This window comes from Elephas maximus, chromosome 6 (assembly GCF_024166365.1).
Source record: "Elephas maximus indicus isolate mEleMax1 chromosome 6, mEleMax1 primary haplotype, whole genome shotgun sequence".
NCBI classification, from domain to species: Eukaryota; Metazoa; Chordata; class Mammalia; order Proboscidea; family Elephantidae; genus Elephas; species Elephas maximus.
This window is the reverse complement of record NC_064824.1, coordinates 29,574,786-29,598,697: the sequence shown is the minus strand read 5'-3', so window position 1 is coordinate 29,598,697 and position 23,912 is coordinate 29,574,786. Positions and strand designations below refer to the sequence as shown.

Genomic DNA, 23,912 nt, shown 5'->3' with positions numbered 1-23,912 from the left:
TTCTCTGAACGCCTGCCCCTCATCCTTCAGACATGGGCACTGCCCGCTGTAGAAGCACAAGGTTCCCCTTCTGTTGCTATTTCCCTTTGCTGTGCTTCACCAGCTACAGGGGTGCGGGTGGGGGGAGGGGGAGATACTGTTAGGACTCCACACATTCTGGGATAGAGGAAGTGGTGGTCTCAACAAGGTAAATTCCAACCTACATCCCTGGAAGTTCTGTGTATTCAGCAGAAGAGAACCCAAAGGAATCTGAAGACAATGCTGGATTCCAGAAATTTCCTTCATATTCTACAACGAAAATCACTACCCAGAGTCATACGGATAGGGCAGGAGATAAAACTTTAAATGCACCAAGGAAATAAGAGGCCGACCTCCCAACAAAACAAAAAAGTAACTGATCATCAGGTGATTTGGGAAAACCCTGTTAAACCACGGGCAGTCTCTTTGGGGACTGTCCTGTAGAGGTCATGAGCCCCCACCACTGCCGAGTGGTCTGACTGTGTGTGGACTTGGCGTCCTCAGGCCGGCTGAGCTGGACCGGGGCACAGGTGAGCCCTCCTCTGTGGCTGGGGCCATGGAATTGACCTTTAATATGACTGAAACGTGAGAGATAACCTGCCTGGGAATTTGATCTTTGTGGACAGGAGGGGCCACCCTAGCCAGGAGGGGGCAAAGGGTCTTCCTGGGAAATGAGCAAGTTCCATTGGTCATTCCTCCTTAAGTAACAAATGGAAAACCTCCATTACTGCCTTTCAGAGGACTATGGTTAAGGGATTCAGTCTGTCAGACAACTCATTTTAATTTCTGGATCAAAACATTCCTCAAAGAAAATCGCTTGAACGGTTTAGAAGACATGAATGGGGATGGTGAAGCCCAGGTGTGTGGAAAAGGTTGCCTTTACCCTTTTCATCTCCAGTTTTTAAGTCCTTGCAGCTTTGCCTCATTTGGGGCTGAATCATGGCATATTTTCAAATCACTCAGTGAATTTAGGGATACAGAAAAATTTCAACCAGCAGGGTAGATACAGAACATTCTAAACTGGTAAGTCCTACAACATTTAATCCACTTGGAATCACATTTTCACGTAGGTATGACTTTTGAATCAACAGATAGGGAGTGAGGTCAGCTCTTTATTTCTCAAATTTCATGAAATGCTAATAATAACAATATTTAACATTTACTAGGGTTTACTATGCACCAGGTACTGTGCTAAACATGAATCCTTACAAAAACCCTACGTGCTAAGGAAGCTAGGGTAATTTTTTTTTTTTCCTGCATCCAACTATACAGCTAGTTTGGCCTTTTGCTAGAAAAAGTTTGTTTTCCACTTTTTGTGGAAACCAACAAGAATGAAAGGAACTCGTCTTCAGCTGTAGGAAATTCCCACCTTCCTAAATGAGTAGGAATCTATATCCGTTCATCCATCTATTCAAATGAAGATGCTCGGCAGCCTCATAAGGATGGAGGGGATTAGAGAGAACCCAATATGGAAATTAAAATATCTTAAATAAATAAAACAATCCAGGCTTGGGACAGCAACACATACAACAGAGCCTGTCGTTAACAAAATAGACTTTTTCTTTAAATCAAGAATTTCTGGGAATGGGGGAGAAGGGGAGTCTCCCAATTATATATACAAGCTAGATAAACCACCACAGAGAAGTGGGGTGGCCTGCCTTGGTCTGGTCCAAAAAGCACACACCCGCCTATAAACACACAGCTTCAGTCCGAGCTGAGGCATTTATGCCTTTGCTACCAGTGAGCCATGTCTTTTTGAGGCTCTACTCCCAAAGGGAAGAAATGAGTTATTCCCCTTCATTAAACCCTGCATTCACTAAGGAAACACAAATGAGTGGGGCACAGTCATTGCCTTTCATGATGCCAGCTGAAGTATTTCCGGGCTAGGGCTTCTGATGAGCTCAGTGAGGCCTTGCTCCCCTCGGTGCAATCTGAGGGTTTGGGTTTTGCCCTGGCCACACTCCGCAGTGCCTGGGCAGTGGGGAGCCCAGCCCACCAGCACATCTGCAGGCAGCCAGGGCTGGTCTGGCCGAATCGGGGGGTGTCTTTGCATGTGCTTGAGTGCTGTGGCCTAGTGGGGCTGGGGGGGCATTTCTAGTCTGGGCGTCTGCAGTGAGCGCAGAACATGACTCATCTCTAAGCTGGAGTCAGCTACAGTCCTTTAAACAGCAGTCAGATTCAAAAAGTTAGCCTCAAAGAAAACTGAAAAGGCACATCAGAGAAACAATAAATATCACCAGAGACAGACTTTACCATTTCTAAACACACAGCATACGCAAAAAGAACAAGTTATAATAAGCATTGACAAAATCCCAATCTACGTAAAAACGCACTGTTTCCATTTGTATATGTGCAAATCAAACCGCAGACACGGAAGAATGAGGTGTTTACTGGCATTAAAAGAAGTATGTTTTTCCACTTTACCTTTCAAAGGAAGGCTTTCTTTCTCTTTTAATAAATTAGATAAACGTTTTTCCTCAAGATTTCTTAAGAACTTAAGACTCACTATGGGGGAAAAAAATCTAAATTCCACTTAGAAAAAAACAAAAACTTAAAAGACCAGGAAAGATAAGCTTACAGCTTAGGAAAACACTGATCCTGACTGAAGACTTGTCTCCTCATGGAAGTGTCATCTGTTACAAATCAGTTTAGGATTCTATTAAGAAGGTCACCAGCCAAATCACTGCAAGCTCCCAGCTCCCATTGTCAGAGGCCCTTTGCTCTGCAGAAGCAGGAGCCATGTCTTCCAGACCAAGGAGATGGAAAACCCCTCCCCAACCTCACAGGGCATTGACTAAACCTAGCCAAGCCTGAGGAGGCCCCAGAGCCAGGATTCATTCCAGTATCACAACTCTATAGTGATAATGCCCTCATAACTGGAGTGTGGGTTGGTTTGTCCCAAGAGCAGCAATCCCAGCTTACCCAACACCACGGCTGGGGGAAGGAAGAGGATTCTTTTATTGGGGAAGTTATCCTGCGGGGCTGCCTGACCCTTTTCCTGACTTGGAGAAAAGGAATGGGACAGCTAAGGAGTCAAGATGGCCTGGTGGTCCCTGAGCTCAGGAACAATCCACAAACAATTCCAGCAGCTTCCAGAACATAACGCAGGCACACCCCCTTTTCACAGAACTTTGTTTTCCAGCTTCCTTAGCTCCTGTGCTTATTTAAACAGCTCTGCTTTTTTTTGCTATAAGATGGGTTAACCCAGCAGAGCCTGGGGACTCAGGCTTGGCTTACAGGCTCCCCCTGCTGGTCTCATGCCAGCACTGACATACTCAGCTTTTGAAGCTCCACGAGGCCAGGAGAGGGTGGCACTGGCTGGGGAATTGCAGGCTTGGGAGATCTCAAACTCTTAGACCCAGGGCCCATCCAAGAGGCCCATTCACAGGGAAAAGCTGTTTCTAACAGCAAGGATGCCGGCTGTCTCTCCTTCAGGAAAGTGCCCTTGCAATGTTCAGATGAACGCACACACACTCACTCTTACCCTATCACCAACAAGGCTTCCTTTGGACTTCTGCCCTTCTCGTTGCTAGGCCCAGGCAAAGACTGTTCTCGGTTCTCGAAGGGCCCCTGCATCTGCTCAGGGCAGAGGCCACCCATCAACCCTCCCCTGGCACATATGATCAGGGGCCACGTAAGGGTAGAGGAGACCCCTTCCCCACTCTCTAGGACTGGGGGTGCAATTCAGACCCACAGAGCAGAGGTCTGGCTCTGCATTTGGTGTAGAAATTTCAGGGTAGGAATGGGGAAGCAGGCAGAATCCAACTTCCCAGACATAAAGGCTCCACACTCCCGCTTGTCCCCGTGACCCAGGGGCCTTCCCTTCCTTCACTTCCAGAGGCCCCCTAGGCATCAGCCCGATCCCTAAAGCAGTCAAGTGCTTCCAGGAAAATGGAGGCCTTGCCCAGCTGCTCCACCCAGCAGAGACCCCATCTGGCTGGCACCCTGACAACACTCAGGGCAGCCCAGGGAGGGGCCTGGATGCAAGCAGGCAAGGCCCTCAAAACCTGCAGCCAGGCTGGGTGGGTCACACTGACAGCTCATGACGGGACATTCAGCCAGAGCGAGGAGGGGGCTCACTCTCATCGTGTGGAGATGTCAGGGCTTCACAGAAAACTTACAGACTTGTACACAGTGCTGGGGCAGGGAGACCTACAAAGGCAGAGTGCAGGGACGCCAGGGTTTGGAAGACAGAGTCCAGTGTGTCCGACCAGGCCAACCTGCCACTGACTCCGGACTTATCCACACAGCTGCTCATTCCCCTCAGAATACTGGACCTGGAGTACAAAGCTTTGTCACACTCCCATCCCTGCCAGCCACTTCCACACCCACCGGCGAGCGTCCAGGACACGATTCATCCCCATTTGCTAAAGAAACTGTCCCTGCCCCCTGATGAATGCAAAATTTCTGAAGAGCCACACTCCCTGCACTGTGGCCATGCCAGGCATCAGAGGGAGGCCAACTGCCCACTTGTCTGGACCCTGCTTAGGGGGCCAACTCCTGTGCAAATCCCGGCTCCCAGGCGCCCTCTTAAGGGCCTGGAGAGGAAGACCTCCAGGGCAGCCAGCAGCTCTCTGAGGCCCTCCTTTCTACCTTCAGCCTTCCAGCGGCATTTGACGAGGGTGGATTGAGCACAAACTAACTACTAAAAAAAAAAATTTTGCTAGCAAGTGTAAATTCCCAAAGCCTGCATTTCCTTTCCAAAGGGATTCTAACCAGAAATTCTGGCTGGGGAGGTTGGTGGGCCCAGGAGGGAAATCCGGAGGGGAGAGGCCAGGCATTCCCATGTTATGGGACAACACACAGTATCAGTTGTACCCACAATGCCCTGGAGTGTTTGGCTTTGTTTTAAAAGCAAGATTTCCTTTTGTTCTGTCACCACTGGCTTTGAGGAGCTGGGTTCCCGGAAGCATGCCTGCCGCCAGCCTCAGAGCTCACTCTGTCCCTTCTTGCTCCTCCACACTCTGCCCACAGCAGACAGGAGCAGTATCAGAGAGAAGGCAGGTTAGCAGTGGGAAATCAAAGAAGAAACAAGATCAGTTCCTCTTCTCCCTCCCTTACTTCCCCCTCCCTCCCACCCAAATAAATAAATTAATGGGTTCAGGAATTTGCCCATACAAAGTTCTTTCCAATCAGCTCAATTCTCCTCATTTTTTTTTTTTTTAAATGCATCTGGAGATTTTCTTTTTACCCTGGAGCAGCTGCGCTGACAAAGTCTCCCCACAGTTGCTCCTCAAAAAAATAACAATGCAGCTGTGGCCAGGGAGAGGCCAGGCTCCCAGCCAGACGTCCACTCGAGTTTTATTTCTGTGGAAACCCCTCCGCTGTAACGCTCAGGCTGCAGCAGGAGCTAAGCCTGAGGGAGATCTTCCCACCAAACAGGGCAGGGCTGGCAGGTGTTCCTGAAGGACGGGGCTGGGGCCGCTGTCCTCCCCCGCAGCATCGGTCCGGGCCTGGGAGGGTGGCCGCTATAGACAGTCTTTGCAGAGAGCCACCTGGCCCTTGATGAAGTCCCGGCAAGGGCAGACCCTCTGGTGCCTGGGGTGGGCGCCTGCACAGCTGAAGAGCAGCAGGTCCCCTTGAAACACACAGTGCTTGCTCTTGGGGTCAAAGGAGGGCACCAGGATGTCCTTGGCCAGTTCGGAGCTTTGGCAGGTCACCTCATACCTGGAGAGGAAGAGAAAGGCACATGGATTGGAGACACCTGTCCTCGTCACTGGCACCTTTAACTATCTCCTGGGTGCAGGAGGGTACACTAGGTCCTCCGGCTTTAGAAACTGAATGGAGCCCGCTGTCTGACCTGGCAATTCCCCATCCCTAGGAATTTAGCCCAGAGAAGGCGTATGAGTGCCAGGCGTGTGTGTGCCAGGTGTGTGTGTGGAAGTGCATGTCCGAAGCTGCTCAGCAGGGCTGTCTGTAATGGTGAGACATCGGAAGCAAGCTGGAAGCTCACCAAGTAGGGAAGGGATGGCTAAGCCATGCACATGGGTGCTTCAGGAGTTCTATGCAGTCATGGAAAAAGACAGGATGTGGTAGAAAAGCAATCACTAGCAGGGTGAGATGTCCCTGAGGAAGGCAAGTCACAGAATAGGAGGTAGCTTGAGTAGCCTGTGTGTGTGTACGTGTGTATGTGTGTGAAGTCCAGAAGGACACACACTAAAGTGTTAACAATGGATACTTCCAAAGACTGAGACTGGAGTGAAGGTATAGTATTCGAATCTGTTTTAAGTATGTTTGACTTTTTTATGAGCAGCATTAAAACACTGCTGGTATCTGGCCTTACTCTTCCCCTGGGAAGTACTCAGCCGGTCTCCGGGGGAAGGTGCTGTCCTGGGCATGGGCTGGCTGGGTCTGCAGCCTCCTTTTGGCCACAGCAGTAGTGACCCCTACTAGAGATGAGGAGCCCTTGCTCCTCCGCCATCTTCTCTCCCAATAATGGAGCTGTCTGCAGGCTGGTGGCCTTGTGACTTTGCTTTCCATGCTGGGATCACTTCCCCGGGGGGCTCCAGACATTCTAGATGGTCCTGTTAGCAACAGCATCAGCCTCTTATCTCAAGGCCCAGGGCCCTTGCATTAGACCCACCCAGCTTGGCTCCTGCCAGACAAGGAGGCCTCACCCCACATCCCACAGGGATGCCAGGTAGAACCGGGGCTGTACCTGAGTTCACAGAAGGGGGTATAGAGGACAGGCCCACCTGGGTTTGAATCCCGACTTCATCTCCTATGAGCTGACCCTGGACAAATAATTAACCCTCTCTGTGACTCAGTTTCTTCTTCTGTGAAATGGGGATAAATAATCCTTAACTCACAGCAGGAATTAAATGAGTGCTTACACAGCATTTGGCAGAGTGCAACTCTGTGTAAGCATTGACTAAATGGTAACTATTATTATTATTATTGCTGTTTATTATAACAAATTATTATTATTATATCTACAATAATATTTATCATTACAAACAACAGTAATACTAGTAATAATAACACCACAACCACCACCCTGCCCTGGCAGACACCGGACAGACTATACCACTCTCGTCTCTTGCCCTATTGTGTTTATTTACACACGACAACTATTTCCACTTTGCTTTGTTCAGGGAAGTCCCGTCTCTTGCTGACAGGATGGGGATCAGAATGGGGGACCATGAGGTTTCCTGCTGCCTCTGGAAGGCTTCCAAACACTGGGGAGAAGGCATCATTCTCCCTCTTACTCCTGCTGCCCCCTCCCTTCCTCTAGCCAACACAAGCTGCCTGGACACACATCACCTTGCCGATGTTAATTTGGCCATTTCTAGCACATGTGTTGGGGCTTCTGGGGAGCTCTCTGGAGCCTGCTCAGTCAGATCTGAAACTGCAACTACTTCTGGGATCTCAGGATGTCACTGGCTCTCAGGTTCCCTACCTGCTAATTAGACCCCCGCCCAGAGGCCTGCTCAGATGGCAGCACTGCCTCTTATCTGGCTGTGGCTTTCATAGATATCCTAACACCTCTGGTCTTGGCATGCCAGCTGGGAAATGGTGGGGCAGAAAGGGTTAAGGCAACAAGCCATGAAGCGAGGGGGCAGGAAGTGGATTTTACGGGTTTCCTAAAAGGAAAAATGAGTCAGAGACTCGGCAACCAAGTAGTTCACAGGATGCCCTTACCCGGAAAGAAAGGGGTTTCTAGAAATAAGTTTTGACTTAAAAGTCTACATATGGAATGTGAACTTGGGATACAGATTTATACTTAGGCTATTTATTTGTTTAGGAGAACTGCAGCAGCTGCTATGTCTTACTCAAGCCATCTGCCTGGCACACTGCTGAGCAGGAACGTGGGCTGCTCTACAGCCTGTCTTATACCCCATGGCTCAATACCAGCTGCCGCTGAGTCAACTGCAAGTTGTGGCGACCCCATGTGGGCAGAGCAGAACTGCTCCATCGGTTTTCCTGGCTGTGACCTTTCGGAAGCAGATTTCCAGCCTTGTCTTCCGAGGTGCCACTAGGTGGGTTCGAACCACCAACCTTTTGGTTAGCAGCTAAGCACTTTAACCATTTGTGCCACCCAGGGACTCCTAGGCTGCATGGCAAGAGGGTTTAATTGCTAGCAATCATAAAAAAAAACCCACTATTTGAAAACTCTGGCGGCATACTAGTTAAGAGCTGTGGCTGCTAACCAAAAGGTCAGCAAGCAGTTCGAATCCACCAGGCGCTCCTTGGAAACTCTACGGGGCAGTTCTACTCTGTCCTATAGAGTTGCTATGAGTTGGAATTGACTCGACGGCAATGGGTTAGGTTTTGGTTTTTTGGTTCTTCCCTCCTCAAGGAGCCCTGGTGGTGCAGTGGCTAAAGTGCTCGGCTGCTAATCGAAAGGTTGGCAGTTTGAACCCAGCAGCCACTCTGCGGGAGAAAGATGTGGCAGTCTGCTTCCATAAAGATTAAAGCCTTGGAAACCCTATGGGGCAGTTCTACTCTGTTCTATAGGGTCACTATGAGTTGGAATCAACTTGATGGCAATGGGTTTGGTTTTTGGGTACTCTGTTCCCAGGTCACCTGACTCAGACTCCAGAGCACAGTCTCCTGGGCTGCATGCACACACGTGTGCAGGTCTGTGAGTGTGTCTCAACCGAGGCTGCAGCAGAAAAAACCCATCCAGTGCTCCTGGACAAAGACCACCATAAAGTAGCTCCAGCAGCGGTTGTCTCCAGGGATAACGGCGAAACCTGCCGCGTAGCAATTTCTCAGAGGTCTGGTCGATGTGAAGCTATGAGCATGGCCAGCATTTCCACTTCTGGAAGCCCTCCAACCCCCGAGCCGAGCATCTTCCAGGCTTCTGGAGAGCTCTCTCTTTCATTAGCATGTAGGAACCTGTTACATGGCCCAGGCAGTCAGGAAGGCTACCCCATCATCCTCGCGTAAGTGATGAGGAAAAGGTCCCAGAGGGGTGAAGTGACTTTCCCCATCCCTAGAGCACATTAGGAAACAAAACAGCCTCCGCATCCCAGGAATTCTCATTCCCCACAGGAATCCCTGCCTTTTCAGGCATGTACATCTCTCCGCTTTTGCCTGTCTGTCTGTCCCTCATTCACTCTCAGACTCTACCTCAGTGCTGACTTCTCTGGCCAGCCTCAACAGCTTTCCTTCCTTTTAAACCACATTTTATGGCAATTTTATGTGCATTTCTCCAAATCATGACTTGCAGGACACATTTGTTTAAAAATAAAACAAAAACTCTAAAATGGTGTCAATTCAATGTGTAACTAGATTTTTTAAAAAATGGTACTGCAGTGAAGTGCTACTGAATTTAGCATTTTCTAATGTTTCTTCTTTGAAAAATGCTTAATTCCTTCCCTAGATTAGTATTCCAAATAATGAGGTGTCTCGCTATTAAACAGCTTTCCTTACAGGATGGGAGTTGGAGATCCTGGGGCCCACCAGCCCTCAGTCCACACTGTATTAAACCCACTGCCTTCGAGTTCATTGACTCATAGTGACCCTATAGGACAGAGTAGAACTGCCCCACAGAGCTTCCAAGGAGCGCCTGGTAGATTTGAACTGCTGACCTTTTGGTTAGCAGCCGAACTCTTAACTACTGCGCCACCAGGGTTTCCTCATACTGTATAAAGCTCTTGAAAAACGACAAAAGGGCAACTCTCCTCTTTGCCACAGAGCTGCTCACTGCCTCCCCTGCAGTCCCAGGTGCTGGGCTGGTGAGTAGCCACGGGCAAGCTGAGAAGTTAGAGGGAGAAACCTAACCATCCCTACCCTACACACTCCCCTTCCAGATGGTGGGAAGGAGGCAGGCCCTGTCACCTCCTCATCCTACTCCACATACTTGCCCAACCCTGGAGTTTCCTTTCCTCTTTTTCGGAATTGTCTGCTTATTCCAACCCTGTACTCGCCAAGGCCCCCCTCAGCCGGTCGCTCAACGAAGACTTCTTGATAACCCCTCTGGCTCTGGGCCACCCTTCAGCTCACTCACAGTCTAGACTTCACAGTTTAGAATTTCCTTCTTCAAAAAGAAACCCCAGGCTCAAATATTTCAAGGTTTTAGAAGACACAACTTCAAAATGCAGCAAAATGGAAAACTGGTTTTCACATTAACACATGCTCCTATCAAGCTGAGGCCTCCCCTCTGGGCCACTCTGGAGTGGACTCTGGTGTGTCCCACAGCCCTCTGCTTTCCGGTCTGGGTGGAGTCTGGCTACAGAGGCCAGGTCAGCCCTGACTGGGCATGCTCTGTGGGCAGGGGTCGTGGTGTGCTCTGCGGCACTTAGGCTGATTTCGGTGCCCGATTCTCCCTGATTCAAGAAGACAGTCCAGGATGCTCGCAAAGGGGTCACTTTATGTTATATATTACATTCATAATCTGTGGTGAGGATGGCGGTTCTTAAAGGCATGGGCATCCAAAGACTGAAAGTAGCTTAAGCATGGCTCAGAATCAGGCCCCAAGTCAGAGACGAAAAAGAAGTGCTAGTCTGTAGGAATCGCTAATTGCTAATTGGCCATGAATATGGATGGCCAGGATTACCTCGGTACTGAGGGGGTGCTCAAAAGACTGCCAGAAAGTGTGGGTTTTACAACATTATCGGTATTTACAAATGCACGAACAAGTGATTCAGTAGGGCTCTTATGCTCCGAGACATAATTTCAGGTGGCTTTATTGCAAAATTAGCATTCATTCCAGCCTTCTTGTAGGAAAAGACACATATCTACAAGGAGGGGGTGGTGAGCAACCCCAGGCACAGGGCCAGACAGCAGAACAGCCCCACAGTGAGTCCATCTGCTCTAGGGGACTCTATAAGGTACATGGAAGGGGAGAGGGAGGCAGGGTTTTGGGGGCTGGCTTGTCCAGTCTCAGCCAGGTGGCTGAGAGGCTGGGCCTGTTCCTCTGCCCCAGGCTTTCTGGAAAAGGGGCTGTTCTGACCTGGCTTTAGCATGGGATGGACATTATTGCACCATCACCTAGAATGTGCCCATTTTACAGAGGAGAAAACTGATGATACGGAACGAACTTGCTACTGGCAGAGATTTTGGTTCCCCTGCCTCCTGCTGGACCTAGAAAATGATAATGACAATGAAGCCCTTGCCTTGGAGGCAGGCCAGGAGCCCTGGGTGCTGACTGGCTAGGAAGGAAGCATGCTGGTCAGCAGTCACCTCTGGGTTCCTTTTCTATGATGCACTGTTCCCAGAGCTGGGGAAGGAGCTGCACTGTGTGCCCTGTCCCTTGTCCAAACCCAGTGGATTCAGACTTTTGATACAAACATAGAAAATATCAGCGTTCTCAAAAAGCCACCTGCCATGGGAGCTGTTTACAAAGCAACCAGTGGAAACCTCTCCTGGAACCCTAGAATTCAGGGTCCCTGCTGGGGAGATAGAAGCTTCCAATGCCATTATTGGCTTTCCATAAATATCAGTCCACCAGCCCACCCCACTCAAAGTTTTACTGGTCACAGAAGCAGGGCACCAACTGAACTCTCTCTCCTGATCTGTGCTTCTGTTTTGATGGAATCAAGGCAGCTTGTCTTTACATAAAAAGAATGTGAAAAATGGCATCTACTGCAACTATGCTCAGGCGTGAAATGCTAGAGGCCATGCTCTCTCTATAAAAGGGTTTCATGTAACACTTGAGAGTAATAAAATTTATAGGAGGGACCAGGCCTGATAAGGCCCTTATGCACAGATAGCCACTGTGGCCAACAGCTCTCTCTAACAGAGCACGAAGCCAGGGCGAGCGGCAGGCAGGCTGTGAGCCGAGTCCACTCCATTCTTTAAACACCCTCTCCAAGACCACCTTAGACAGTCCGACTGTCCGACTGAATACCTGCAGTTAAGATTGTTTCATTGTCTTTGTTAGCTGCCGTCGAGTTGGCCCCCAACACATGGCGATACCGTGCACAATGGAATTGAACTGATGTGATCCATGGGATTTTCACTGGCTGATGTTTTGGAAGTAGGTCTCCAGGACTTCCTTCCTAGTTTGTTAGTCTGGAAGCTCAGCTGAAACCTGTTCAGCATCACAGCAGCACACAGGTCTCCACTGACAGATGGGTGGTGGCTGTGCTTGAGGTGCACTGGCCAGGAATCAAACCTGGGTCTCCTGTACGGGAGGTGAGAATTCTACCACTGAACTACCACTGCCCTCAGAGTTGGGATTAAAAAAAAAAACCTGCTGCTGTCGAATCGATTTCAACTCATAGTGAGCCTATAGAGTTGGGATAGCAGTGTCTTTTTATTTATAGGCAAGTCTCTTAGGGCAAATTACCTTAGTAATGGTATTGAGTAAGGGGAGGCTATTTAATTAAGCAATATGTGATAAAAACTGGGAGAACAGACTTAGCACTGACAGAGGTCAGGACTCAGAGACTAGAAGAAACCTTGCCCAGAGATTTGGGAACTGCCAATACCAAACTCAAAACGGTAACGCAAAGGGAAATGAACGACAAAAGGACTAACAAGTGTAGAACAGGTCCTGGCTGCCAGAACAAGATGGCGGTGCCTGGAATTTGTGGAGGGCAGTTTTGTACCAGTCCCTCGCCTTTATTTCTCATTCCTCTCTGACTCCAGGGGAAGGATGTCACCCACTCCCCTCACTGCTCAGGCTCTGATGCGGGCCACCTGGAGACAAGACTGCTAACAGGGGCCTCGGCAGGTCTCCCAGTGCTGCTGAAGAACAAATACCACAAGTGGGTGCTTTCATGAACAGAAATTTATTTTCTTATAGTTTAGGAGGCTAGAAGTCTGAATTCAGGTGCTGGCTCTAGGGGTAGGCTCTCTCTGTCTGCTCTGGGGGAAAATCCTTGCTCAGCTTCTCTAGCATTCTTCTCAACGTTCCCTGGGGATCTCCATGTGCCCCATTTGTGCTTGCCTGTCTGTGGAATCTGCTTCTTTTACATTTCAAAGGTGGTTAGGTTCAGGACATACCCTACGCTGCTGTGGCCGCATTAACATCACAAGGGAAGTCCTATTCCCAAGTGGGACTACATCCACAGGTATAGGGATTAAGATTCCAACGTGTATTTTGGGAAGAAAAAAAAATATTTTTTATTTTTTTATTTTGGGGGATATGGTTTAATCTATAACAGCAGGGTCTGTCCAGGCCTGTGGCTCTGTGCCCATCTGGTTTTCCCATAGTCCTTCAGTATTAGTAAACACCACCCACGATCTTCAAGCCCAGACGTGGTAGTATTTCTGCACCTACAATCCCAACATTCTAATTCTAAACTATATCATCATGCCAGGTAACCTCATCCTACCTGACAGTAAAAAAGCGGGCTCACTCTCTCTGGGAGGAATCACGTTGTAACCCGCCGCCCTTCCCACTTCTTTTCCCCAAAGCCCACAAACCTGGAAAACTAAAAACTCGAACCTCTCAAACCAACCTTAACTGCGAAGGAGAGGCGGCCCTCCCACCTTGCGGGCACTTACTTCAGCATGTCCTTGTCCTTGTTGAGGTGCTGGAAGAAGGATGGCTCACAGATGAGCTGGCTTTCCTGGCACACCTGCTTGCAGGACTTCCCAGGCTCAGCAAGCTTGACCTGCAGGGCACTGAGAGGCGGCCACATCACCTGCCCGTGGCAGAAGTCCTGGAATGACAATGAAGCCATCAGCCAAGGAACCAAGAATGCAACTGGAATCCCGTGTCCCATCCATCTATTCGTCTGTCAAGCAGTCCTAACAACGGGCGGCACCATGATGTGCGGGAACAGTGAAGAGGAAGAGCTTGGGGTCAGACATGCCTGGGTTGGAATCCAGGCTCAGCTAGAACGTGCTCCTGGGCCACTTCTTGACCTTTCTATCCATCAGTTTCCGGAACTACAGAGCTGGGGCTTTAGGTTCATCTCCCATATTGGGCTCCAAGATGAGAGATAATGCATGGGCCTGCCAGTAAACAACAACAACAACACAGTTGCTGTGGAGTTGGTCCTGACTCATGATGACCCCAAGCATGTCAGCGTCCAACTGTGATCCACAGGGTTTTCAGGGGCTATAACCTTTCAGAAGGAGATCATCAGGCCTTTCTTCCAAGCCACCTCTGGGTGGACTAGAACCTTCAACCCTTTGTGTACTAACTGAGCGCTTAACCAATTGTGCCACCTAGAGACTCCTGCGCCTGCCAGTAAAGGGTGGCTATTCATTATCATCATCATCAACAATTATACAATCTGGCTATTTAAAGCCTCCGCCCTTGAAGGCCCATCTCCAGGCCCACGTCCACCAGCTGCTCTGATTTCTTCCTGTTTCTCTCCTCTCTAATTCCAAAGACATTTTCAGCGCCTACCTAATGTGGCAGTTAACTAATACGACGTTGCTTCAGGGGTGCTGGTTTTATCTCAATGGCAGAACTGTGACTGTGAGGCGAAGGACCACATATAGAGTCTGTGGGCATCTCCGATATAACCTAATAATGCTGTCACATCCTTGGTAGGGACTCAGTACTTGCTGGCTGGTTAAAACTCACAAGACTTCACTAATACAACTAGAGAAAGAAACAGTCTGAACAATGTGTGATAAGACAAAGTGACATGGCAGCTACTGCAAAAAGGGGTGTCCTCAGAGCACAGAAGGGGGCTCACAGTGGGGTAGGGCTGGTCATTCCCAGGACCTCGAGGGAGTGGAGGGAAGACACGTGACGGGATAGAGAGGGCTGGTGGCCAGAGGTGTGAAGCGGGATGGACAATCAGCCTGGTCAGAAAGAGAAGCTGGGTGGTGAGAAGAAAAGAGGAGTAAGGGTCAGTAGGGTGGCAGGTGAGCACACTGACCCAGGACCCCTGTTTTATTTCAGCTGTGCTCAAAGCAATCTGAGCAAGCACCAAGGATGAGAGCTCATGTACCATCGGGCACCTGGAGTTGCCCTGCCTGCGTCTTTGTCAATGGAGTCCTAGCAAACTCCTCAGCATCACTGGGTACCCAACCTGCAGAGGGTGCTGCCTGTAACTCCCGTGGGATGGGCAGGCCCTCAAGGAGGGCCCCTGGTGGTGGGACCCTGGGCTCTGAATCCACTTCTAGGAATTCATCCCAGGACATACTGGGACACGTGCAGAGAAACTGACACGAGGATATTCACAGCAATGTTACAGGGAAAGTAAACGACTGGAAACAACCTGAAGGTCTATCCACAGAGACTTGACTACTTGAGCCTAAGCAAGTTTGGAGGTTAACAAACAGAAATTCTTTACTGTACCAAAAAGAGAAAAGAAAAACAAAAACAAAAACAAAAACTTAATTCCGTCTAGTCAATTCCAACTCATAGTGACACTATAGTATAGAACAGAACCTCCCCATAGGGTTTCCAAGGAGCGGCTGGTAGATTTGAACTGATGACCTTTTGGTTAGCAGCTGAGTTCTTAACCAGTGCACCACCAGGGCTTCCTGCATTCCACAGTGGGCAGGAAACCTAGAACCTGGATTCATGTAAGCTGAGAACAGAAGAAGACTCTAGAAAGTCTAGTAGTTCAGAGATGATAGAAATATGCTGGGTTATTCAGGGATATTAGAATCCGTATTAATCTTTTGAAAGTGATCCATAGTGGTAGGGTAAGTAGATTGTCCCATCACACAGTCCTGGTCACTACTGGAAACAGACCACTGGGCAAAAAGGCCCTTAACTGATTCCTTCTATTCGTGATGATCCTGAGCAGTACACAGGACACAAATGAAGCTAGGAGAGAGATTCTGCTTTCTCAGACTAGGAGGTGACGTGGCGAAAGAAGGTACCTCAAGTCAGAAGGACCAGATTCTGAGTCTGGCGCCACCACATGGAGCCTCATTTCAGTCTCGTCTCAATCATCTCTTCTTCAGAGAGTGTTAACAGACTGTAAGTAATGGTGCTGAACAAACGGCTGGCAAATAGGCGCTCTGTAAACACTCATTTCCTTCTTCTTACCCGTACGTAGAAGGGTTGCCTGTTCCCTGTACAGCTTTCAGAGGCACCTCATTGGAGGGAACTGGAGAAAATGGGACAGCGCTGGATATATGGAAGTCCCAAGAAGGGCAAGATGGCACTGCAAGGTCAGGACAAAGGGAAATGTCCTTAAAGTTAACGCTGCAAGGCTGATTTGCCCGATGTGTTTATTTCTTAGTGAACGACAGCAGTCAACCATTTCAAGGTTACTTTTAACGAAGCATGCTTAGCTCGATTATGTACAATGACTCAGCTCCTGTCACCCTTGTTCATGGCTCATGGGAGCTGGTTTCACAACCTCTCAGGAGTCTGTATGCTTTTGGGAAGTTGGATCAGGAAGAGTACAAACAGCACCAGGGCCTTCTTGAAGCTTGGTGAACCATCGAGAAAGCCTTAAGGATGTAAAAAGTGAACAGAGGGTAACCCCCTAACTCCCTGGCCCACGTTTTTTTTAAAAAAATTTTTATTGTGCTTTAGGTCAAAGTTCATATCTCAAGTTAATTTCTAATACAAAAATTTATACACATATTGTTATGTGACCCTAGTTGCAATCCGTATAATGTGACAGCATACTCCCCCTTTCTACCCCGAGTTTCCCGTGTCCATTCATCCAGCTCCTATCCTTTCTGCCTCCTCATCTTGACTCTGGGCCATTTAGTCTTGTGTTTTTTTTATCTACTTGAACTAAGAAGCACACCATTCATGAGTATTATTTTATGTTTTATAGTCCAGTCTAGGAAACCCTGGTGGCATAGTGGTTAAGTGCTACAGTGGCAGTTTGAATCCACCAGGTGCTCCTTGGAAGCTCTATGGGGCAGTTCTACTCTGTCCTATAGTGTCACTATCAGTTGGAATCGACTCGAAAGCACAGGGTTTGGTTTTGGTTAGTCCAGTCTAATCTTTGAAGAGTTGGTTTTGGGAATGGTTTTAGTTCTGGGTTAACAAAGAGTCTGGGGGCCATGTCTTCTGGGGTTCCTCTAGTCTCAGACCATTAAGTCTGGCCTTTTTTTTTTTTTTTTTTTTACTAGAATTTGAGTTCTGTACCCCACTTTTTTCCTGCTCCATCAGAGACTCTTTGTTTTGTTCCCTGCCAGGGCAGTCATTGGTGGTAGCCGGGCACCATCTAGTTCTTCTGGTCTCAGACTGATGGAATCTATGGTTTATGTGGCCCTTTTGTCTTTTGGGCTAATATTTTTCTTGTGTCTTTAGTGTTCTTTATTCTCCTTTGCTTTGGGGCCAATTGATGCCTCTTAGATGGCTGCGCGCAAGCTTCTAAGACTCTAGACACCTGGCCCATGTTTTCTCGGAAGGCCTGAAGACGCCATCAAATGAGCATGACTCAAGATATGGCAGGAGGGAGCATCCGGATCTGGGCTACGGTTCTGGCCTCCAGCCATTTGATAAAAAATAGCTGAGGAAGTAAAGGAGTGAGTCATGCAAATAGCTGGGCAGGACATTCCATGCAGAGGGGAAACTGAGATCTGACAAGGGAGCATACTAGGATGTTCCCGGAAGAGCGGGCGTTCTGAGTGGCTTGAGCAGAGAGTGTGTTGGGGGTGGGAGTAAGTAGCTGTGGGCTCAGGGAGGTCACAGGGAGTCAGAGCACATAGGGCTTTTCAGGCCAGTGTAAAAGCTTTAGCTTTTATCTGGAGTTAGAGGAGAGCCACTGGGAGTTCTGGGCAGAGGAGCAAGACGGTCTTGCTGTGTTGAGAAGAGACTGCAGGGGCAAAAGCAGAAGCGGAGGGACAGCTAGGAAGCTACTTGAACAATCCGGGTGAGAAATGATGGAGGCTCAGACCAGACTCCAGCATCTTTGTTCAATAAACCTCCACGAAACACTCATATCATATCTTGGCTTTGAAGGTTCTTTCTCATTCTTTCATTCAAACCTTCCCAAATAACTACAGTCTCTGGGCTCAAAGGATTAGTTTATAGTCTAAGAAGAGAGGCAGATATTTAAAAGCAACACAGAGCAGTACAAAACAGTAAGATGGCCAAGCAAGATATAAAGGCCCTTACAGGTGGGAAATGATTAACTCTGTGGGGAAGGGAGGGGTTTTGGTGCTGGTGGTCAGAGAAGGCTCCAGGAGATAGGGACTGAGTAGGAGCTCATGGCTCTGCAGAAAACTGGTGTTCAGTAAAGAGCTACTGAACTGAACTGAATGGTGTTGGTATTCTGGAGCTTTGACTGCAGAAGTGGAGGATATTCCAACCCAGCAATGCTCCTGTGCAGCCAGGATGAGCTACAAGTCATTTCCAATCTGGTTAACAAGTCTATTTAGAACATGGAACATCTGCATTGCTCTACAAGAATTATTCCAACCAGTCACCAAATTCCCCCAAACTTGCTTGACTATCCTGAAATTTCCATGTAGTAACTGCAGTAAGAAATTAATTAGAACAAGTGATGTTCTGAACAAATGAACACAACTCACTGTGGAGAGGAGGTAAGGGCAGCGGCTTTGTAACGAAGGCTAAGTAACAGTGCTGAGAAAACGCTACTCACAAAAATACCAAAGGAACTGGAGGAGATGTGTGGGGGTAGTGGGGCTGTTCACTAGGAGAGATGAACTGGGGAGGAGCTGGAAGAGAAGAGCCAGTGTGGAACGCTGTGTGGTGCATGAGGGATCTTTCTATAAATGCTCTTTACCCAAAAAACAAAACTGAACCCACTGCCGCAGTCGATTCTGACTCATAGCGACCCTGTAAGACACAGCAGAAATGTCCCACAGGGTTTCCAAAGAGTGGCTGGTGGATTCAAACTGCCGACCTTTTGGTTAGCAGCTAAGCTCTTAACTACTGCACAACCAGTGGCCTCCATACCGAGTGGTGGCCAAATACTTAGTAGAGCTACTGCTGCTGTTGTTATTGTTAGATGCCATCAAGTAGGCCCCTGACTCAAGGTGATTCCATGCACAGGAGAATGAAATGCTGTCCCGTCCTGCATCATCCCCATGATGGATTGTAGACCAAACCTTTACGATCCCTAGGGCTTTCACTGGCTGACTTTCCAAAGTAGATCATTGGATCTTTCTTCTTAGCCCCTCTTATTCTGGAAGCTCTGCTTGAACCTGATCAGCATTATAGCAACACCCAAGCTTCCGCTGTCAGGTGGGTGGTGGCTGTCCACGAGGTACACTGGCCAGGAATGGAACCCAGGTCTCCCGCATGGAAGGGAGAATTCTACCACTGAACTACCACTGTCCCTCAGTAGAGTTACTAAGTCCATGATCTATGGTGCAAGTGAATTTCTACACAGATCCACATTGTTTGGAAACAAAATGTTAGGTCTGGGGACAGGATCAAAAGGAAGAAACGTCAAAAATTTGAAAAAAAGGAGAGGGCATTCTCAGCTTGTGAAAATGGGATTTGAGTCAAGTCCAACCAGCTATCTGAGGAGTTGAGGACATTTGATATTTTGTGCCTGGTACAGAAAAGGCGTTAACAAATATTGACTAACTGAATGAATTAAACACACTTCAGCTGCCTGGTGGTGCCCACGGTTCTCAGCCTATGCTGTCCCTCAAAAGGAAGCAGGCTTTGTCCACAGACAACCCTGGGGTTGTTTCCCAGCCAGTGAGCACGAATTTGCCTCTACAACGGCAAGAGAGAAGGTAGCTGTGAAGCAGAACAACAAGGACTAATCTCCAAGGATGATCTACACACACAAATCAAATGAGCCAACAAGCTCACTCTTAAGAGTGTTAAACATAAACCTATCATACTCCTCCATTCCTAAGTGTCTACACAAAGGAGTCCCTGGGTGGCACAAATAGTTAACAGCTTGACTGGTAGCCAAAAAGCTAGCTGTTTGAGCCCACCCAGAGGCTCCTGGGAAGACAGGCCCTGGCAATATTCTTTGCCAACACCATAGTTTGAATGTATCCATTCTTCTGTCTTCCTTTTCCGTTTTACCAGAATGCCTTTCAAATGAGTTACACAGCTTTTTGCAAAATAATGTTACTGCAACCATCCTATTTATAGGGTCTACAGTAAGTACGGAATTGACTTGATGGCAATGGGTTTTTATGGGTCTACAGTAAGTGCAGAGGTGAGGGGCATGTGTATCATCTTCAGAAATTAATCTGACCACTGCCATTCCTTCAAAAGAACTTGCTACACTCCCCAGCCTGAAGCAAATACTTAAGACTTCCCCAAGAAATGCAGAAGGAGAAGCTTTACAGGCTGGGACACACTCAGGTTAGGGGAAAATAGTGCTCTTGATCTTAGATTACAAGGGGTTTTCGCCTTAGCACTGACTGCCTTGTCTCTTTGAGAGAGCTGACTTTAAATGAGCATGCAATCCAAATCAACATTGTTTGTACCCTGAAGGGAGGAGGACACCAGGAGTCTTTCTGTGGCCAGGCTGGCCATTATGAGTCAGGCCTCCTGCTGTCTACTGCCCAGCTGAGCATTCAGCCTGTCGTTTTCTCAGTGGTTGTCAGCTGGCTTCTCTGGCTCTGGTGGCTTTGGGTGAGTGGAGATGGATGACCTTGAAAGATTTCTTGGTGAAAAGCTTCCTTGTTTCTGTTGCAGATCACTGGAGAGCTCCGAAAGCAGAGATCAGCCTAATTAGAGCTACAAAGCGCTCCCACAATTTCAGGGAAGGGCAGTTGAATGCCACCACCTCCTTGGAATTTAAGGTTTCCCTGTTCACATCAGAAACACCCCTTTCTCTACCCTGGCTGCTCTTCGAAGATAGTCTTCTATAGCTGCAAAAATAATGAACACTCCAAGCTATAAAATACTGGGGCCTTGGGCTAATAGTGGAAACCCTGGTGGCGTAGTGGTTAAGAGCTGAGGCTGCTAACCAAAAGATCTGCAGTTCGAATCCACCAGGTGCTTCATGAAAATCCTATGGGGCAGTTCTACTCTGTCCTATAGGGTCACTATGAGTCAGAATCGACTCGATGGCAATGGGTTTTTGGGCTAATAGAGGTAGAAGGCCCAATCTGTGAACTAATGGGGTCTTCGCTTCTTGTTTTCCCTCAGGACGCTGAGGGAACATTTTGGGGTACAAAAACAACTCTCCCTAGACCCTGAGATAAACTCAAAATAGGTCCCTTTATTACTCATTTGGAGTCCCTGGGTGGAATGAATGGTTAAGTGCTGGACTACTAGCTGCAAAGTTGCCAGTTTGAACCCACCCAGAGGTACTTCAGAAAGAAAGGCCTAATGATCCACTTCCTAAAGGTCACAGACTTGAAAACGCTATGGAACAGTTCCACTGTACACACGGGGTTACCCGGAGTTGAACCAACTCAAGGGCGACTGGTTTTGTGACTCATTTAGCAGCACTGGGAGAATGTGTAATAAGAATCACCCCAAACACATAAGATTCTTAGGATGATTCTCCTAAAACACAAATCTGACAGCATCTCTGTCCCTCATCCACATTAATACCCTTCCTGAGGTTCCCACTGCCCTGGAGTTGAACCTGAATTCTTCACCCCGGCCTCAGAGTCTCCTTGTGATCTGTCTCCTCCTCTGGCCTCGTCTCCCACCTGGCCCCTCTCAGTCACAGCTAAATGTCTGTAATTCACTTCAATTTCTCTTTTTCCCACCTTTGCATCTTGACTCATATAGCTCTCCCTGTACCCCCAGTATGCCTTCAGGATACACCTTCTGCAAGAGGCCCCTGGATGCACTCTCCCCATCTGGGACAGTGAGTTGTATGTCAGCTTGGCTAGGCTATGGTGCCCACTTGTTTGGTCAAACACTAGTCGCTGTAGTTATTATATGATTAAGTCAGTCGGTCTTAACTAAAGCAGATTATCTCCCATAATGTGGGTGTGCCTCATTCAATCAGGTGAAGGCCGTAAGAGCAAAAAGGAGTCTCCCTAGGGTGTGTTCTATAAATAGGCATTTTGCCTGAACTCCCTCACTCTTCCCATTGCCTGACCTACAGATTTAGGACTTGTCAGCGTCCTCCCACAATGTCATGTGCCAATTCCTCAAAGTAAGTCAATCTTTGTCTCTCTATGTTGTTAACTGTGGTCCAGTTGGCCCTGACTCATGGCAACCCCACACGCAATGAAATGAAATGCTGCCCAGTCCTGCACCATCCCCAAGATCAGCTGCAGATCAGACCACTGTAATCCATGGGGTTTCCACTGGCTGATTTTTGTAATCATATTGCCACGCCTTCCTAGTCTGTCTTAGACTGGAGCTCCACTGAAACTGTTCAGCATCATGGCAACACGCAAGCTTCCGCTGACAGACAGGTGATGGCTGTGCATGAGATTCACTGGTCAGGAATCAACCCCTGGTCTCCTGCATGGAAGGTGAGAATTCTACCATTGAACCACCAATGTCCAAACCCTCCCCTGTGTGTGTGTGTATGTGTGTGTGTGTATACTGGGTCTTGTCTCTCTAGAGAGCCCTGATTAAGACACCATCCCTCCCTCCCTCCCTGCATGCTGGGTTATGTGATCCCACAGCATCCAGCTACATCACAATTACAGCAGTGGCCCTGCCTGTGTACTTGGCTGCCTTCTCCAGGAAGCTCAAGGCAGCCCAAGAGTAGGGACTGACCCTCTGACCTCTCTGCTTTCCCATCTCCCAGCACAGTATGTGCATACTCTAGCTGACAAACACCTACGGAGTGAATGAATGAATGAACTACAGCAAGCAAAAAAGAAATCTCCAGATGGATGTGAACTGCAGATCACAGCATAAAACTTAATACCTAGAAGATGCTGTAAAATGCAGTTTTATCAGCATGTTTTCCAGGAGACAATTTTAGTAACATGTTTTCCCAATTACCAAGTTCAAGATGAGCTTCCTGGTTTCCAGCCCGTGTGAATAAAAAGCACACCCACTGACTCACCCTCTCATTCACTTATTCTTTCATTAAATTGGCAGTTACTGTACACCTACCCGGTGCCAGGCACTTGGGATACAGACACGAACAAGCTAGGCACAGCCCCTGGGCTAGGGAGCATCTTGCAAGGTCTATTTTGGGAACAGGATCATTCTGTTTGAAAGGAAACCCAGCAATAGATTTATAAAGAACAGGCCCCAGAGAACAAGTGCATCTTTAAGGACTAGCTGTGGAGGTGGGCTGAGTCTGCAAATAAGTCTAAGAGTTGTTTAAGAGTAGTGGTGAGTACCCACTTTTCCTTGGAGAGTGAAGGAAGAAAAGGAGGAGGTGGGTTTCAGAAGCAGCTGCAAGTCTCTGTAATGATAGGACGGAGACAGCTTTGTTATCAATTAAATTGTGTCCCCCCTAAATTTAGTGTTGGGACGCCAACCCCTACACCTGTAAATACAATCCCATTTTGTTATGTTAATGATGCACGGCAGTGTAGGTGTGTCTGAAACCCAATCACTTTTGAGATATAAAAAGAGCAGATCAGACACAGAGACAGGCAAGCACAAATGGGGGAAAGATCCATGGAGACTGTCAAGAAACACCGGGGCCAGAGAAGCTGAGACAAGGCTCTTCCCCCTGAGCGGACAGAGAGAGAAGGCCTTCCCTAGAGCTGGGTGTCCTGAATTTGGACTTCCGGCCTCCAGAACCGTGAGAAAAGACATTTCTGTTTGAAGTCACCCGCTTGTGGCATTTCTGTCGCAGCGACAGTAGGAAGCTAAGACAATCTTGAAACGCGTGCATGGCCAAAGATGGCCACAGCAGCCCCTCTCTGCACCTCTCAGACCAGAAGAGATGACAATGCAGCTCAGGAACCTGTCAGCTCCGGAGGGCCCAGCCAGGCTGCTGGTGCCAGCTTTGGCCTCGGACAGAACCAGGATCACACCTCGATCCCACCACTTGGGAGCCCTGTGACTGTGAGGCTCAGTTTCCACGCTCAGAGAATGCGATGAATAAGACCACCACCCAGGATGACGGGGGGTCAAATGAGATGAGGTACTTTGAGGTTTGTACATATACAGCTGCCAGAGTTAAGATGATGAGGGTAAAATAAGCAAAGCATTCTTAACTTAGGCATCCTATGAAGACTAAATGAGATAAGGGTTCAAATGCTTCGCCCTCATGAGAAGTCTATTAAGTGACCGA

The 23,912-nt window shown here is 48.3% G+C and overlaps 1 protein-coding gene across 5 annotated transcripts in view; it reads right to left on the bottom strand.

The window, feature by feature from the left end:
* Positions 1–5,118: 5,118 nt before the first annotated feature.
* MGAT5 (alpha-1,6-mannosylglycoprotein 6-beta-N-acetylglucosaminyltransferase) overlaps positions 5,119–23,912 on the bottom strand; it is a 425,977-nt gene continuing 407,183 nt past the window's right edge. For all 5 annotated transcript variants that reach the window (XM_049889210.1, XM_049889214.1, XM_049889212.1 and 2 more), the window contains 2 exons: positions 13,420–13,577; positions 5,119–5,685 (listed from right to left, as the gene is read on the bottom strand). In XM_049889210.1, coding sequence (XP_049745167.1) covers positions 5,487–5,685; positions 13,420–13,577 — 357 coding nt within the window. In that variant the 3' untranslated portion in view covers positions 5,119–5,486. The remainder of the gene's footprint in view (positions 5,686–13,419; positions 13,578–23,912) is intronic.